The following is a 19,685-nucleotide window of genomic DNA, read 5'->3' as shown; positions in this document are numbered from 1 at the left end:
CCCCATTGCCTTTCTTATCTAACCTTTAATTTGATATATTAATTCACTCACTACCCTATCTCAAGATGCTCCCTCTAACCAGGTGGAAAAGGAATAATTTATTATCACTGTTCTGACAAATAATAGACTTTTAATGTGCCTTATCCACCTGATGTGAAAGGTGAACATCTTTTTGGATGGGTGAACACACTGAACACTATTTTCATTGACTTTCAAGTAAAGTAAAATGGAGAATAAGCATGGTAAGTATCTCATTTTTAATTCAACTGCCTGGAAGAATTTAAGAAGTCAAAAGTTCAGGTTATTCTGCTTTGCTCTCTTCTCTGCATTAAAGAAACCAGGATGCAGCAGAGCAACAAAGCCAAGTGGTCAAAGACTTCCCCATTCTTCCTACCCGAGCACTCAGCACAGAGCAGAGGCAATGAGAGGTGACAGGTTAAGGCAAAAAGAAAGCAAGGTCCTGACCCATCAAAAACAGTCAGTTTCTCTTGACTCAAATACAAAAAGCAAAGGGAATTGATTTCTCAGAGACAAAATTTTTAAAAAGCTTAAATTATATAAAAAAAATCAATAACAGTAATATATGTTTACCTTTAACTTAAAAATTAAATAAAATTTTTTAAAAAGAAAGAGAAGAGAATTCTGGGAAAGCCTTGGCTAGTTTTAGCTTTGGGGCATTGCCATGTGATATTCTTTGATTTCATTCCCTACTCATGACAAGCAGATATGACAGCTCTTTATCAGACTCAGCCCTGGTCCTGGAAAGTTTAAAGGCAAATCCCTGGAAGGATTTATATATTTAGTCTGTAGAAGAGGATGAAGAAAAGATGAATAAAGCATTTTTCTCCATATTCCTACTTATCCCTTTGTACGTGAGCAAATAAATACGTTGCTTAATGATTCACCACGGTGAAAAGCTTTATACCACATTTTTGGTAAAAGTTAGTAAGTTTACAATACATATCCTGCAGCAGTTTTCTTTTTCTCTTAGTTGCAACACATTATAAATAATAATAATAGTTCTTTATAACTTATCTTACTCAGAGGCATATTGCAAGGATTACAGAGAATGTTTATGAACTGTGTGGAGCAACAAATGTGAAAAGAGCTTTGTAAGCTGGAAGCATTGTTATTAATTTTCGTAACTATAGTATATAATCCTAGCACTAGAATGAAGGATTGCTTATTAATCCTGTCCTTGCTTTTCCCATTTATTCAGGTCCATAGGGAGCTATAATTTGAATAGATATTCTTAAGGAGACTTGACAGGCTAGTTCTTTTCTGCTAGTTTTTCATTATTTTCTTCTTTTCTTATATGACTTTTCTTTTCATTTTAAGAAAATTGGATGTAATGCTCTTCCCCACTGTTCCAAATCACCCCCCAGTTTGGTCATCTTTGCTGTCGACTTCAGCCTTCTCCCCTCTTGCTGGGTTTCCTCTCCTTTCCCTGCACTCATCCAGTCAGTTTACCTGTGTTAAAACCAACTTAATCTTCTGAGCTTATCTGTGTTTCAAAGTTTAGGAAGTAAATGATGAGAGACAACTGTGCACAGGAAAAAGCAAATGACACTGTTTGCCATTTAAGAAGACTATTCTTCATACATCGTACCTTGGCAGATGGCAAAGTTCTGCCAGGCTGGTTTACTTTGATTTGTACTTCTTCCAGTACGAGTTCAGCTGGAAGCAGAAACAAAGGAGATATAACACAGTGAAATTATTTCAAGCTATTTCAAGCTATTTCTATACATACAGCCATGACCAGTAAGAATGGCATATAGATCATAATCGCAGAAAACCCTACACTCCTTTCATAGCTCTTCCTTACTTTGTCTTCTTTCTATTGGCCTTCCTCTTAGGGATGACAATCTATAGGGCATAAATATACACGTGTAAATTCAGGGGTCATAAGTGAACTTTTGGCTGATTAAAAATGCTCGAAAACCCATGAAATATGGATATGCAGCTGCTCCTCACTGCCAGGTGGCTGGGGAAGGACAGCTTTGCACATGCTGCAGGAGGAGCGGAGGTGCAGAACATCCTTCTTAGAGTGGATGCAGTGCTGGTTCCCAAAATGACCCAATACAGCATCATGACAACCAGGATTTCTCATATATATCAACCTAGTTCCAAGTGTGTTCAGGATCATACTTATAATAATAAATACCATCACAATTAAACAAACCCAGAGATGGAAAGAATGTGTCATGAAGTTCTACACAGGTAGGAACTACATTTGATTAATTGTGATAGTTCCTACAATGTCTAGAGCAGCATATGTCTCAAAATAAGTGCTCAATTAGCACTTGCTGAATGAATGAACAATAACAATGTAGGCCATAGGTAATCACATACCATTCTTAACTGCTTCTTCCGCCTTTTTAACTTCATTTTTAAATGCTCCTTTAAAAGAAGATGTGACATACAGATACTTTCTGCAAAGAAAAAAGAAAGAAGAACATGATCAAGTCAGATTAAAAGTACATAAGAGAATACTCTTTAGTAAGACTATATGCTCCAGAGATGTGTCATTATTAAAAAAATATTCATTGGATACGTTACATCTAACTGGTAAGTTAACAAACTTTATGCCTAAGAAGAAATTCCTTGCCTTTTAATACTTGACAATACTGCTTTTGTAAGGGAACTTCAGGAAAGAGATAAGAAAAATCTCTGCCCACACAAATGTTCATATATATATGAATTATTTTAGTGACAGCAAAGATGCTCTAGAACAATCAAGGAAAAAGGAAGATTTATATATGTATAGATCCATAAATTCAAAGAGAACAAAGTACAGGTGAGGAAAGCTCTGTGGAATGATAATCTGACTTGATCATGTTCTTCTTTCTTTTTTCTTTACAAAAAAAAAAAAAGAAATACAAATAAAATATATATAAATAAAATAGGGAAAAAAAATTTGTGCAACTGCTCCATTATCAAAATTTCTGGTTAATACGCACAGCCCTTTTACTCAGATCATCATTGACACTACATAAACTTCTTCTCCCAGTCCCTAAACAATTATCTCTAACTGAAATGCTCAGAAACATCCATTAATATATTATTTTAAACTACTTAAAGCACATTTTTTACTTTATTGCTTGGGGAGCCTATTTTCAAAGTCCATTACTTTAGTGACAGCAAAGATGCTCTAGAACAATCAAGGAAAAAGGAAGATTTATATATGTATAGATCCATAAATTCAAAGAGAACAAAGTACAGGTAAGAAAAGCTCTGTGGAATAGAGGTTCTCTGAATGCAGTTGAAACCATGTGTGCCTGTTATAGAGGATTCTTGGAACCAGGCTTTCAAATGTTTCTTCAAATTATCATGGAGAGAAACATTCTAGAATAATATTTGGTTTGAGAATGCTCAAATCTCTGTATACCCCATTCTATACTTTTGTCTCATATCCCTATAGACCCAGCAGCTTACCATTCTCTGACATCTTCAGAGTTTAAAAAGGCATTGTGATGGTTAATTCTGTGTGTCAGCTTGATTGGGCTGAGGGATGCCCAGATAACTGGCAAAATGTTACTTCTGGGTATGCCTGTGAGGGTGTTTCCAGAAGAGATGAGCGTTTGAATCAGTAGACTGAAGAAGTTCATCCTCACCAATGTGGGTGGGAATAATCCAATCTGCTGAGGGTCAGAATAGAACAAAAAGGCAGCAGAAGGGCTAATTTGCAATCTGCTTGAGCTGGGACATCCATTTTCTTTTGCCTTGGACACCAGAATTCCAGGTCCTCAGGCCTACATACTGCAGCACTTACACCAGCAGGCCTCCCAAGTTCTCAAGCCTTTGGACTCAGACTGAGGTATACCACCTGTTTGTTGGGGCCTCCAGCTTGCAGACAGTAGACTGTGAGACTTCTCTGCCTCCACCATCGTATGAGACAATTCCCATAATGAATCCCTTCTTATATACCTATCTATATTCCATTGGTTCTGTCTCTCTGGAGAACCCTGAATAATAAAGGTATCAAATTTCCAGCAAGAGGTAGTGGAGACCTGTAAAACATTTCTGGAAGCCAAAATGTTTTAAGACATAAAAAGAGGTGTTTGCTCAGGCAGAAGGGTGAGTCTAAAGCTATATGCCCTGATAAGTCTGTGCCAGGAGTAGGCAAAATATGGCCCATGGGCCAAACTAGGCCACCAGCTTCTTTTTGGTACAGCCTGATATTTAAGAATGGCTTTTACATTTTTATGGGTTTGGGGAGGGGGGGAGAAAGAAAGAAAGAAAGAAACAATAAGAATATGGGAAACTGCTGAATGTGCCCAGACATTTATTTTCCCTTAGGCCCTTTGCAGAAAAGGATTGCCATCCCCTGGAATCTATACTAATAGCAATGGTTTTAAATGAGAGCTTGATCTAGAATTGCCTTTATATGTTCTTGCTTTTAAACAATGTAAGCAGTAATGCAAATTCTTCACTGATTGCTGATACCAACAGGTCACACATGATTTTAATGTTTGTTAGCCAAAGTCTGTTTGCAGTTTGTTTATTTGGGATTCTCTTCCTTTATCTCAACAAATGTAGTACAGATATACTCAAGACAGAGCAGTTTCATGAATTAATGTTAAGAGTAGAACTTCCTGGGGTCTACCTGCCTGGATTAAAGGCCCAGGTATAAACCTTACTAGTAGTGTAAAACTGGGCAAATCACTTCATTTTCTGTCATTCCATTTCCTCATCTGTAAATGGGGATAAAAACAAAGGTAACTAACTCATAGGTTTTATGAGAATTAAGGATGTCAGTACAGCTAAAGAACTTAAAACAATGCTGGTTCATAGTAAGTACTTAATATGTGTTATTATTGTCTAATTCTCCCAATGTGTGTTGTAGAGGAAAAATGCATTGGAGATGAGAAAATAAAATGAGTGGCTGGAGGAATTACTTTTCTTTTAAGAATTTGAAGGATTTGTAGAAACTTGTCAAGTTACCTATATGAAAAGGCTTAATGTTAAATAAAACAAAACAAAAAAAGGTGAATGTCATCCTATATTCACGGTTAGTTGTTTATTAAACCATTGAAGTATGTCATCCTATACTTCAGTGGTTTAATAAACAACTCAAGTTACAATAACTAACTTTGTATCTGCTGTTGCTAACTTTAATGTTCATTTTCAGGTATGATTATACAGTCAACCACAAAAAAGAAACACCCATTAAAACTAAAGTAATTGTAAGTTTGATCCCCTGATTTTCTTTTACAATGAACATTATTCATTTAAGTCATAACTTAGGTGTTTTCTAAATTAGTCTCTATTACATTTAGAGAACACTAAACCTAAGTTTTAAAGTAGAAAATTATTGGTCATTATATATAGGAATTATCACTTGTTTTAAAAAATCACATATTAATCACATAATTAATGTAGTTTGAACCATTCATTTCAAATCAAATCATTTTTAAAAAATCAAGGGAGGACTGACTGAATAATGAGATAATCCTTTAAAGATGATATGAACAATCTAAGCATTTTTTATAGACTGTGTTTACAGTCATAGAAAGTAAAGATGGCAAAAAGGTAGCAACTCTGCATTAGTGATTAATTTTAAACAACAAAGACCAAAAAAATGTGCTCTCTTCTATGTCTGCATCAGTGAGATAAACTGATCCCAAATGATCAGCATACTGGTTTACAATTTAAATTTTACAGTTGTTCATTACAATTAAAACAAGCTAAGAAATGTATATACAGACTTTCGTAATTCTACTGTAATGCATCTGTCCATTCTCAGAAACAAAAGAATTTTCAGTCAAATCTCCATCTAGAATTGGAAGCCTCCATCAGCCTGACACTTCCTTTTCCTTTTCTTACTAGTGGGCTCTTGAGGATAAACAAAATGCCTGCGAGAGCCAGAGTAATGCATCCGCTGGAGAAGAAAGAGAATCCATCTAGCTCTTGCAATGGTAGGCACGAGAAGTGCATCCCAGTCTCTCAGTGGCTAGAATTTTCTTCCAAACCCATCTCCCAAACCTTGCAGTGACTTTACCTCTGCCCACAACCCTAGTTTGCAGCCTCTGCCTATATATTTTTTTCTTTCTTCTCTCTATATTTTGCCTTCTGTTGACACATTTTAGGCTTCTGCTCTTTTTCATCTTTACACATTTCACCTTCTACCTCCCTATCACTTCCCATCAATGAAACTGCATTCAAATATTTTGCTAATATCTGCTTTCTACATAAAACAATTAACTGGCTATTTTCATTGTGAAAGAGCTAGAAGACATAAAGTCAATAAAAAGTATTGAGTTGAGACACCGTCCTTCTATACCCAATTTGCTGAGAATCTTTATCATGAAGGGACACTGAGTTTGTCAAATACTTTCTCTGCATCTATTGAGGTGATCATATATTTTTTGTTCTTGATTTTTTTGATGTGGTGTTTCACATTTATTGACCTGCATATGTGGAAACATCCTTGCATCCTTGGGATGAATCCCATTTGATCATGATGAATAATCCTTTTGATGTGTTACGGTAGTCTGTTTCCTAGCATTTTGTTGAGGACTTTTGTGTTTATATTCATCAAAGATATTGGCCTGTAGTTTTCTTTTTTTGTTTTATCTTTATCTGGTTTTGGTATCAGGTGTTGCTGGCCTCATAGAATGAATATGGGAGAATGGACTCTGCTTCAGTTTTTGGAATAGGTTGGAAAGAGTTGGTATTAATTCCTCTTTAAATTCTAAATTGAATTCTAAATTCCTTTAGAATTCAGCAGTGAAGCCATCCAGTTCCGGGCTTTTCTTTGTTGGAAGATTTCTGATTACTACTTCAATCTAGTTGCTCATTATTGGTCTGTTCAGTTTTTCTATGTCTTCTTGGTTCAGTCTTGGTAGTTTGTGTGTGTCCAGAAATGTATCCATTTCCTCCAGATTTTCAAATTTGTTGGCTTATAGTTGTTCATAATAATCTCTATTCTTTGTATTTCTGTGGTATCAGTTGTAATGTTTCCTTTGTCACTTCTGGTTTTTGGTTTTTGGGTCTTCTCTCTTCTTTTTATAGTTAGTCTGGCTAATGGTTTGTCTCTTTTGTTTATCTTCTCAAGTAAATAACTTTTTGTTTCATTGATCTTTTATATCATATTTTTGGTCTCTATTTCATTTAGTTCTGCTGTAATTTTAATTCTTTCTTTCCATCTATTAACTTTGGGATTGGATTGTTCTTGTTTTTCTAGATTTTTGAGGTGTAATGTTATGTTGTTTATTTGAAGTCTTTCTATTCTTTTGATGTAAGCATTTATTGCAATAAACTTGGCTTTTAATACTGCTTTTGCAGTCTCCCATAGGTTTCAGTATGATGTGTCATTATTATCACTAATTTTAAGAACTTGTCATTCCATCACTTGCTACTCATTTGTATAACAACTACTGTTCGTTTACAAACATTTTGGCAACTCTGCTGAGTGTCTTTATGTTTAAAATAAAACATAGTTTTCTTTTAATCCTCATAACAATTCTAAATGGTAGAGGAGTTCCCATTCCATAGTGGTCAAGAGTAAGGCTTAAGTAATTCGAAGGTTCACAACTAGTAAACAAAAACCAGAACAAAACAAAACAAAAATCCCTCAAATCTCAAATACAGGTTTGGCTGATCCAAATTTTATTTCCAATCAGTATCCTATTTTTAAAGATTAAATAATTTAAGATTATAAAAATTGATGAGCAAATACATAAGATGCAGTTTACAAAAGAGACACTTTTCAAAAATTATTAATCTACCTAGGTGGGTGGAGCATGAGTATGTGGGAAGTATCTCTAAAAAGTAAAAAGACTGTCCCAGAAGCATAATGTTGCAGAGCAATCAACAGCACACCATGGAGTTAATGTCCTGGATAATTTTAAAAGAACCGTGCTGCTCCTATGTAAGCAGGGTGACTCCAATCCCATCTCATTTGGGCTCCTTTCAGTGTTAGGGGTCTACAGTAAAGCAATGTTAATGAAAAATGGATTTCTTCAAACAGACACTTTGGCTCTGTCTCCCTTAAAAAGATTTCAAAGGCGACCATTTTACTCCCTTCTTTAGTCTTAATGTGCAGAGATTTAATGCCTGTATAAATCTGAGAGTTATTTCTCTACTAAAGCTAAAGAATTCAAAGCCAAAGAAAATCAGTAATGTTTGTTGCCTAAGATCAAGTTACACAGCTATATATTAACTTGTCTGTATTATTTAAATAATATTTAAGACTCTAAAAATTAAAGATTTATAAAATCTTTAAAAGAGACCTTAAAAGTCACCTAGCTGAAATTCTTCCCAAAGTAATCATTTTTTCTACAATTTAGACTCCTCCAGGGACAAGTCTGTACTCAAGTTGGGTGGGAGTCCTTTCCACTGCTGTAGAGCATGAACACCTTCATTAATCTCATGCCAAACTCTGACCCTCTCAGTGCTATACCGCATGCCGTGTCTGTCTAGAGAAACTAAATTTGCTGTCCTGGACATGCTGGATTTAGTATTCTGAACACTAAGTGTGTTAACTGGACAGGGGACTGGTGTTCAACCAAAGGAAGCGATGTGAGAAGCCGAACCTCTCTGCAATGGTTTGTCCCCAAACTCTTCCCAATAGGGAAGCTTCAAATTTCATGGTGGAAAACCCACTGCTAGAGGAGCAAATGCTAGGTACACCAGCAAAGGCAGCTCAGTAGAGCTCTGGTGTACACTGAGCAGCACTGGGCTGCTGTTTCAGTTCTCCAGAACATCCCAGTTATGGAAACACAAAGTCAAAGGGGACAGTGAGGTGGCTGTAACGGCTCCCCTATTATTTGTCTTCTCTGAATAGCCTTCTACTAAACACCAATGGGAAAAGGTAATCTGTGCATCTTTCCCTGGTAAAAACAGCCTAACACTCTCATGCTGAGCTAGCTGTAACTGTCTTCTACTTCTATCCAGCCATCAAGTTCTGTCCTCTGGAATTCCAACTACCACATGACAGCCTTTCATGTTTTTACTCAGACCCTACGTCTTCTCTCCTTTATGGGATTATCCTCCATTCCAGAAATGATCCCTTACCAGACAGTTACTTTCCTAGGAGTGAAACAGTTTTCAGAGAGTCTGCGTCCCTCCTAAGGAATCCCCATCTGAGCATCTCCCTCAGACATGGTGTAAGCAGGCCACGGTGACATAGTCCTATCTCTATCTGTTTCTCCTCACCAAATTCCATAACCATTCTTAGAAATCCTGTCACACTATCAGCTTATGCTAACCTTGTGGTCAATTAAAGCATCTATGCATTTTTTCATGTAAATCACTGTCAAGTATACTTACACAATAGATCTTTTTTAATCTAAATGCAGATCTGCACATTATCTATATCATATTTATCTTTTGGACTTTAATTCTTTCACATCTTGTCTCTGTTTTGACTGATATAAGATATTCCTACTAGTTCAGAGTCAACTATGAATTCAAGAAGCATACATACATGCTTGCTTTTTTTAATCCAAATTATTGATAAAATTACGGAACAGAATGTGATCAAGAAAGGAAACTAAAATTCCCTTCTGGTCTTCCTCCTTGGAGTAAAGTAGTTTTAAAGCAATTACAAATGCACCCACATTAATCCAGTCTTGTTTCTGTTTGATACAAAAGTATAGAAAAATAATTGCCCAGGAAGCAGATTCATGTATTCTTACAAATAATACCTAAGGATTACAGAGTTTTTTAGGGGTACCTTGGTTTCCCAATTCATTTTTAGAAGTTTATTAGAGCCAGGGTGGCCAAATGGACAGAGTACTTAATCACTTTTTAGTTCCCTTTAAATGCCTCCACTTTGGTCAAATAGTGGAGGCATTTCTTACACAAGACTTCTGCCACCAGAGAGCCTGTAAGGGAAATTATATGCAGGTAAATATGGCGAGAGAGAGACAAGCCCTAAGGTATAAAGCCACCAAGGAATAGATCTTTCCATTTCACAGACTCCGAATATCAGATACAGCAGCTTATCAGAGCTCAGAGCTCCAAATAAAACTTGGCAAACATTTGAGTGTCCTTAAATTTCTTTTAGGGAACAAAATATATATATTTACATTAGACCTACTTCCTGATAATACATATCTAAGAATAATATTTTAAAAGGTGAATAAAAAAATACTAGAGTGGAGAACAGCCATCACTTGATATAAATAATTTAGGTTGATAAAATTCAATTTATCAAAATTCCCTCAGAAAATAGAGACAAATCAACATTTTCCATTGGCTTCAACCATTTTTTACCTGAACTCACTAAGAGAGGAATAATTTAATTTGAAAAGATCAGCTATACAGATTGATACAAGAGACCCTTGGTACCTCCCAGAAGAATGAGACTGATAAAAAGAAATCATTGCTCTGATATTTATTAGGGAATGAATAGACTGATTTACAGGAAGAGTCTCAGGCTTGGTACTTTATATTCAATAGATGATCTGCAGTATGATCAGAAATCAAAAGTAAAGCTTTGGAGGAAACCATTGGTATATGGTCAGGGTATATGATAATAAAGAGATCTATAATTTTAAATATTAATATCTATGTGAGTAATGCAAGGACCCAGGACAGCAACTGCTGTTTCATAAAAATAAGACAACATGGCAAATGTAGATCTATTATAAATAATTAACACAGATAGGGGAAAGAGCATGGGATTTGAATTGGTAAAGAATTTGGAGCTAGAAAATTTGAGCTCCTGTCCAGTCTTCACATTTCCTTATCTCTAAAATGGTGATGATAAAACCTAACCCACTGCAGAAATCAAATGAAACAATTCAGGTAAAAAGGCACTTACATAGACAATATACAAGCATTTAATATTTCTCAACAGAGATTAAGCTCCTCAAAACTAGAGTAAATCTTATCTTTTTTATGCTTTGTATCTACAACCATCTCAGACTCACAGAAGATTCTGATAAATGTTTGGTATAAAACAGTACTTCAAAAAGTTCATGGAAAGATTTGTATTATCTTTCAATTCTATTCTTTTGTTAACTTTTTGAAGTATCCTCATATAAATAAATGAGCGCCAGAAACTATATTGAAAAAATGACCATTCTGATTGCATGCATAGTTGGGCAAGATAGATTTTATAATATGCAAATGTAAGCTTTAAAAAAGTTTATCCTAAAATATAAGAAATAAATAAAATATAAATGAACCAGGTATGTATTTATAAATACATTCATTTTTTTACATATAATATACATAAGCTTATATGTATACAGTTTAACAGTTCAAATATATTGTGTAAACAGAAAATATAAGTGAAATCTAATCTTTTAATGGAACTCATCACAATCAAAGCACCTGAGATTCACCGACGTGAAAAACGAATTTCTACTTGGGGTGAGTGTCTAACTTAGCATGTTCACTGCAATGTGTTGCTATTACTCCCAAATATTTGTCACACATCACTACTCTTACTCTTTAGCAAACCTTCCTGAATGCACTTTGAATTTTGTTTACAAGATATAAATCTTACTATCAAAGTCAATATCCTCACTTTGACAATTTTGGGGAGCATATCAATTTTATAAATAAAAAGTCTATGAACATAATTAAAGGAAGGCAAGTTACCTGGGTCTGTAAAGGCAATAGCATAGGTGTTTTGTTTCAACTCTTTTGGCCTGAATGAATATTCTCATCCGAGGATCAAAATACAGAACAGATGTGTAGGCTTTGAATGACCATCTCTCTGGAAAGCTGGAATAGAAAATACCCAAAGTCCATAATGTAAAGGACTCGACAATGACATCTCTTTGAGAAGAAAAAATCAGATTGTCAGGTCAAATGGTTACTACCAGAAGTTTTAGAAATTTTTCTTCTAAAATTGATGGCACCACAAACGCCAGAAAATCCTGCAACACTCAGTTCATTAAGCAGGCCTCTAAACACAAGAGCCTACATAAACAACCGATGCTTTGGTTAGGATTGAACTTTTGTCAGCAACCAACCAATTCTAAGTAGACATATTGGCAACAGAAAATAGACTTTCCATTAAAGCTATTAACCCAGAAGGACAAAATCAAGTCAATTAAACAAAACAATTCTCCTGTTCACACGTAACAAAAAGAATCCAGGCTCACATGAATAAAAAGCATTTCCATTAAGTTATTGTAAACAGAGAAATGTAATAAAAATGCTTCATTTGCTTTTAAAATTATGAACCAAAAACATAAAACTTCATTCTTTAAGTGCAATCAGTGTTAAATAAGTATTTATGGCCAGCTGAGGGGAGGAATCTGATGACTTGATAAGTAAGAGGAGAAGAGAGAAAAATGAAGACTGGGAAGGCAATAAAATGGGAGCAGAAATAATGTAAATAGCTATGAAGAAAATGACCCTTGTAAAACTGCATGTTATTGGTAAATCACTGTATCACCATGTACTAACAACTCCAAGGACCTTCTATATTAAAGACCATTCATGAACTGTAAATCCTCTCCAATTAGACAAGAAATAAAGATCAAAAACATGACCAACCATGCTTAAGAAGTGGTGTTGACTACTACCGGGTCTCAGAAAAGGCTACTGTAAAGGGCAATGAGGTCAACTGGAGAGTGAGGAAAAGTGAACACATCATTTTTACAGTCCTACCTCAGTACAGAGTGAGACAAAGAAGGTGAAAAGGAAATGCAAGTCCTGTCTAAGGGGCTGCTCATCAGAGTTACACCACTGCCAGTTACTCAGTAAGAAAGGACAAAACTCCAAGGAATTCAAAAATGAAGATGAAGCCATAAGAAATCCAAGAATTTCCTGGTTGGTTATAAGTTCCTTCAGGCAGGATCTGAAACTCATTAAAAAGTCAGGAATTTCTTTTAGTTGCTTCAAAAGAAATTCTTTTAGGTAATTCTTGAGTAGAATTTTCCCTATGTAAATTACATAATAGTATTTATGTAAATACTGTAATATGTAATAGTAAAATACATAAAAGTATTCAGTCCATAGCTATTATTACATAAATACCAATGTATTCTAATGTAATGACAGGCTGTCTGCATTAGAGCGTCACACCACAATGATGTTACTTTTAGTGCACCAGAAACTGCACAGTAAAGTCTGTCCTCAGCTGTTAAAAGAAAAGGAAGATAGCTTGGGATGCTATAAACATTCCAATGACTTTTGCCACTGTGTAAATCCTTTCTGAGTCTCCTAATTTGAAAACCCTTAGAGCTAGTAGCCTTTTCTTCTGTCTCTCCTCAAAACTGACACATCTTTATCATTTGTAGGTAAAAGTCAAAAGCAATTCAGAGACAAGATTGAGATTTTGAGAAATGTGATGACAGATCATACTGGTTAAATAAGCTTTGGTTAAAAATACTATATATGTACACATATATATATATAATATTCACATATATATTAATATATATATTCACGTATATATACATACGAACATGAATACTTCTACCTTTTGATAGTTCAATGTCTTCACCCATTTAATAAAGATTAATGGGTAAATATTTATAGCATGCATGCTGGAGATTTTCAAAACCTCCTTTAAGTTAGGAGATTTACTGGAAAGACTCATGGGCCTTAGCATATAATTGTTCTCATGGCTAAGATTCATCACAGCATTGTAGTTAGGATGTGCAATGGCTCATAAAGGGAAGGATAGGTGGAGTCTGGAGTTGTCCATCTGCTGGCTTTCTTATGTTCTCTCCCTCTCATGAAGGGTCATGCAGAACACACTCTTCCCTCAGCTATGAAAATGCAGCAACATGTGTGTGATGTTCCTGCCTAGGAAAGCTCATTAGAGACTAGGCATCCAAGGCTTTTATTGGAAGCTGGTCACATAGGCATCTTCTGCCTACATGTATCAAAGTTCCAGAGTCTCAGAAGAAAAGGAGTTTTTCAGCAGAAGCCATATTGTTTGCACAATCTCAACACAGTGAGCATTCCTTATCAGTTAGGAAAAGTTTTATATCAGTGTAGGAAACTGTTTATCAGCCACGTTTCCAAAAGCCAGACAGGTGGCAACCTTGCAATCAAGCCCTTCTAAGGACAGATACCTGCGATGTTAACCCTTTTCGACTCAGGCTGACTTTTGCAAGTTCCTGTTTATATGTGACAAACAGAGTGGTAATATCTCTTATTTGTGACGTCTGTGACAGGAGACAAAGAGGGTTAATTATAAAAACTGTATATAAATGGGGCCGACCCACTGTCAATTTCAAACTTATTTCTATGAAGCATAAGATCTTTCCTACTCCACTGTCCTTCCTCACAACTCTCGCCAGCTTCAGTCTAGCCATTTAGGAACTCTCTCAGTCCCTCCAGACATGGACCATGCTTTCGCATCCACAAGCCTGGGCATATTCACCTTCAATTCCTTGGCCACTCGTGGTCAGCGCCTTTCCCCCTTCAGAACGCAACCTCGAGATCTCACTTCCTCTTGGAGCCTCCCCTCACTCCCCAAGAGTGAGGAAGCGCCCCCCTCTGTGTCCCCTTCTTCTGCCTCCCCTATCACTGCACTTGTCACTCAGTGCTGTCCTTGTCTGTTATTTATCTGTATTCCCATAGGGCTGTTAACTCCATGAGGCTAGCGTCTCAGCAATAAATATTTGTTGAGTAAATGACAATCATTAGGACTTGTCTGGTTTAATTTAGAATGGAACACAGAGGAGTCTCTATATTAGAAGGACTTTTAAATGAAAGATCATCTTCAACGAGGACACTACGTGTCTCTTTAAAGCCATTCACTTAGGAAACTGAGATACAAATGTGCCAAGCAGTCAGGATATTTTCAAAAGATCAAAAGAAAAAAAAAAAATTGTTACTCTCCATTCACCAGAAGCTGCTTCATATAATACGCTTCAAGGGTTTTTCTTATTTCCTCCTAAATGTCTTTCTTTTCTGTTGCCTTTCACTTTGCCAGATGTTTCCATACCTCTATCTTTGTCTCTTTCTCTCTCACTTTCTATTTCACTGGTGGTGAGAAACTGAAGAAAGGAAGAGAGAGAGCAAACCCTACAACAGCCCCCACCCCAACAGTCACATGATAGATGTAGGAAAGAGAAGAGTATTTTTAGACAAAAACTGGCTTCATAGTCTGTGGAATGTAATAGGAGGAGATGGAGTAGAATCAATGCTTTTGTTTCCTGCTCAGCATTGGGTGTTCTTAAAAGTTTCTATTTTAGTTTCCAGCTGTGGCTGTGTCCTCTGTGTGGCTTCTTTCTTTCCTCAATCTGTCCACATTATTCTTCTTTTGTTTTAAATGTTGCTATATGTTGTAGCTACCAAACCGTGCTAAGGGCAGGAGAGGCCAGAAAGTGGAGCTCTATGGCCAAAGCCATATCTCCTTTGTCTACTGACTCAAATTCTCTGTGACATGAATCTGGGAATGTGAGCTTTTTAAATCTACCCAGGAGATTCCTTTAACTCTGCCAGGTTTGGAAACCACTGCCTGGTAGACCTAGTGGACAGGGTGGTATGTACAGGTTTCCTGAAAGCGGGAAGGAGAACAGTCTCTCACAGCCAAGAAATATACCTCCTACATTTATTTACACTGGGCACACAGACAGCAGACTCCCATCCAGCCCAACAACTGATCTATGCTGATTAGGCCCATGGTTGAGAAAATGACTCTAAACTCCAGGCACTGGACTAAATGAGGTTCCTTTTACAATATCTCATAAACGCCAAATTTTTTATTCATAATAATACTATATATGATAACCAAAATTCTTTTCTAAATTTATTGTTAAAGGTCCCTACAAAATCTCTGAAGACTTCTTGAAGTTGAAATTAACAGTTTATATTATCTTGAACATAAAGAAATGCATAAAGATTTTTAATTAGTTTAAATTCTGAACTTTGAATGGGCTAGCCAAATTTAATCTTAGGGTGGGTAGATTATACCTAAGAGAAATGCTAACTCGAAGAGGTAATTTAAAAGAAAAGTTACAAGCTACACAAGTAATGAAAGTACTACTTTTGTGAAAACCATGGTGTGGCAAGCAGCATATTTTAACAATTTGAAACTATAACTTTTGCTATGTTCCCAGCCAGCTCAGTTAAGACATAAACTGACTAAGACATTATGAAATGCTGCCCAATGACTGTCAATTTAGAAACATGTTGATTTCAAAACATCACTTAGCACAAATGTCAACTCCATTGCTCTGTATTGTATCACCACTCTCAGTGCTTTCTGGATGCGTTTCTCTAGCTGCCTGAGATGCTGAGCCATGGTGGATTCAGAAATATGGCAGGCCCCTTTGATGACAGCCAATTCCAGGACATTCCTTATTTACTAGGGTTTGTGCTTTCTTCCAGTTTCCTATAAAGTTGAGTATGTATAATAATTATAATGTTTAAAAGATAGTAAATCACTAAAAGCAACATGGGCACAGAAAAATCACATGCATACCCAACAGACCTGGTATAATGGACCCATCGTTCTAAAAGGCGAATCAGGAAGAATGCTGCAAGGGTGATCAGGCTTTTACAATTAGGAATGCAAAAGAGATTTCAAAGGTAATGGAAGCACATTAGAAAATTTCCTAAAATTCTCTCACTCTAATAAAGATCTCCAATGATCTTCTGGTATGGAGGACAGTGGAACCCATGAAAGTACTTGCCATAAACTTAAAAAATTATTTAGAAATTGGCACTCAGTTCAGTTTACTGAATTTAAACCATTTGTTGCTTGCTATGTACCAGACACTGACTTAGTTTTCAGGGCATTATAGTAAATGCTAGACAGAAGTGTTGTAGAGAAAAGAAGAACTGGAGGAACTAAACTGCACTGAGATTTTCCATGGATCAGGTACTGTGCCTCTTCTATTCCTACAGCATGCATATTAAATAGATGATGTTACAGCCTCATTCTTTAGGTGACAACACAGAGGTTAAGAGACTATTCTGACACTAGAATGAAAGTTCTCTCCCAACAGAACTCAAGCTACTTGAAGGAATACAAATCTAGAGTTCTGGTCTCTTCAATTAGCTCCAACAGAACTATGTTCAAGGATCTGGTGTCATGTTTTCTAATTTTATACATACCTCACTAAACACTGAATAAAGGTATCAGATAGCCAGTAAGTATTGGCAGTCATGCAATTACCTCTAATGCATCTGCTGACAGACTATGTCATTAAGGAATATTTTTTGAAAAATAAAGACACAGATAGAACAGTTCGGTAGACTGAAAATACATATTAGCCTCATGCTGAAATATAAGAAAGACTAGTAAGGAGACCTGTGAGCCCAGAGAGGAATGAGAGAAGGGGAAAGGTGATCTGAGAAATAATATGTAACCATATCATACAGCGTGCTACAGAACACTGTAAAAACTTTCACTTTCTCTCTGGGTAAAGTGGGAAGTCATTGGAGAATTTTGTACAAATTTTTTAAAAGATTTATCTTGCTGCTACCAAGAGGCAAGGGTGAAATAGTTTTCAGAAGGCCAAGGTAAAATCAGGGAGACCAATAGACCAGTGGGAGAACTACTGCAATAATTTGGTTGAGACATGATGGTGGCTTGGACCAGGATTGTAACAGTAGAGATGATAAGTGGTTGGATAGGGATCTATTTTGAAAGCAGAGCCAATATGAAATCAGCAAGTTAGAAGAGTTCTCCAATTGGTGAGTATGAAGAATTACAAGAAGACAAAACACATAGACAGACAGATAGTGGAAATTATTAAAGTTTAAGAGAAAATCCCAAAAGCTATCCAGGGAAAAAAAAAAGTAATTGGTACAAATTCAGTAATCACATCTGCATAAAAGCTTCACATCAACAACACAGATTTAAGAAGTCAAAGGAGCAATACATTATAGGGGAAATTATGAGGGAAAAGTTCATGGAAAAATTGAATTAAAGGATAATACAATCCTTCCATGAATTTATTGATGATACTTCACAACTTCCATTTCTACATCCACTTACACAAATATTGAAGTGGAAGAGAAAAATAAAGACACTTTCAGGGATACAAATTCCAAAAGTTTACTTCCAACAGATTCTGAAAGAATCACTTGAGGATATAATCCAGCAAATAAACTAATAGATCCAAAAAAGAAGATGCTATGGGGTGAAAGATACAGTAGAAAGCAAAGAAAACAATAAATCTTACAGTTTAGTCTAAAAAATTGTTTATGCATGATTGATAAAATATTGCAAAATCCAAAAAGGTGACACTAGCAAAGAAGAGAGTGAAAGTATACTAAGGCCTTTCCTTATTTCTGAAATTACATAAATGCTAATTAACTCTACAGTTTGACACTAAAATTGTAAGTTGAGGCATGTTTATTAAAAATGTAAAGGTAGGGCCAGTCCATGGCTCACTTGGGAGAGTGTGGTGCTGATAACACCAAGACCAGAGGTCCAGATCCCTATATAGGGATGGCCAGTTAGCTCACTTGGGAAAGTGTGGTGCTGACAACACCAAGTCAAGGGTTAAGATCCCCTTACCAGTCATCTTAAAAAAAAAGATGTAAAGGTAGTCCACTGAAAGAATATAATGGAACAACTATTGCAAGTTATTTGAATGGAAAAAAGTAAACTTTCCCACTTGGGAAAAAAACAATCACAACTCAACCATTTTCACAAAGGGGAAGAAAAGGAACATAAAGCAGAGAAAAGTAAAACAAATAAAAAACAGGAAAGGACAAATAACAAAAAACAAGATAAATATAAAACTCAATATAAGAAGGAAGAGTAAGTCCAACCAGAGCAGATATCACAATAAATGTGAATTAGATAAAAGATAGAAGCACTTTAATGAGTAAAAAAATCTAGTTATGTGTTTATGAGACAAACCAAAAACAAAATATCACTGTTTGAAATAATGTGATATGAAAATATACAATAGGAAAAAGCCAAAAGAAAGCAAGAATAGAGAGGTTAATACTAGACAAAATATAAACAAAGTGGAAGCATTAGCTGTGACATAGATACTATATATATTAATAAAAGCTTCACTTAAGATGATATATAAGTCACAAACTAATGATTCAGAAACATATATAGAAAAAACTAGTAGAAATACAAGAAACATAAATATAGCCATAAGCATTGTGGAAGATTCTAACATACTGCTCTCAGAAGTTGAATGATCACTAAGGGAAAAAAGACATAGATTTGAATAACTTAATTAAAATATTTATGTAACAAAAATGTATAAAACCGTGTCCCTGTCAGAGATTCACATTTCTTTAACCTTTAAGGCATAAGTCCATAAGAAAATCTGAATATTTCAAACAGCAGATACAACAGAGGCTACATTTCCTTATCACCATAAAATACAAGTATAACAATAAAAGGACATCTGACTCCTTCCCACCCCAACAAAAGTTATGTGCTTGTAGATTTTCCAAACACCTTTTTAAAAAGTAAATCTTGATTAAAGAGAAAATCAAAATAAAATTTATAAGCTATTTAGAAATAAATAACGATAAGAGTTCTACATTTCAAAACCTGTGGAATACAGCTAGAATGCAGAGGAGAAATAAGAACCTTATATTTCAGACTAGAAAGTGAGATTGAAAGTCAATGAGTAAAAAATATACCTCAACATCATAACTGATATCACAGAAACACAAAGAATCATTAGAAACTATTATGAACAACTATATGCCAACAAATTTGAAAACCTGAAGAAAACGGATAAATTTCTGGACATATACAAACTACCAAGACCTAACCAAGAAGAAATAGAAAACCTGAACAGACCAATAATGAGCAATGAGATTGAAACAGT

General features: G+C 35.6%; 1 protein-coding gene across 1 annotated transcript in view; it reads right to left on the bottom strand.

Annotated features, from left to right (window-relative positions):
• MORC1 (MORC family CW-type zinc finger 1) overlaps positions 1–19,685 on the bottom strand; it is a 175,321-nt gene that overhangs the window by 106,616 nt on the left and 49,020 nt on the right. The window contains 3 exon segments of the mRNA XM_063113301.1: positions 1,610–1,677; positions 2,353–2,432; positions 11,557–11,682. Coding sequence (XP_062969371.1) covers positions 1,610–1,677; positions 2,353–2,432; positions 11,557–11,682 — 274 coding nt within the window.

The sequence above is a fragment of the Cynocephalus volans genome, chromosome 1, assembly GCF_027409185.1.
Source record: "Cynocephalus volans isolate mCynVol1 chromosome 1, mCynVol1.pri, whole genome shotgun sequence".
NCBI lineage: Eukaryota > Metazoa > Chordata > Mammalia > Dermoptera > Cynocephalidae > Cynocephalus > Cynocephalus volans.
Note: the sequence above shows the minus strand (reverse complement) of the source record. Positions and strands in the feature narration are given on the sequence as shown.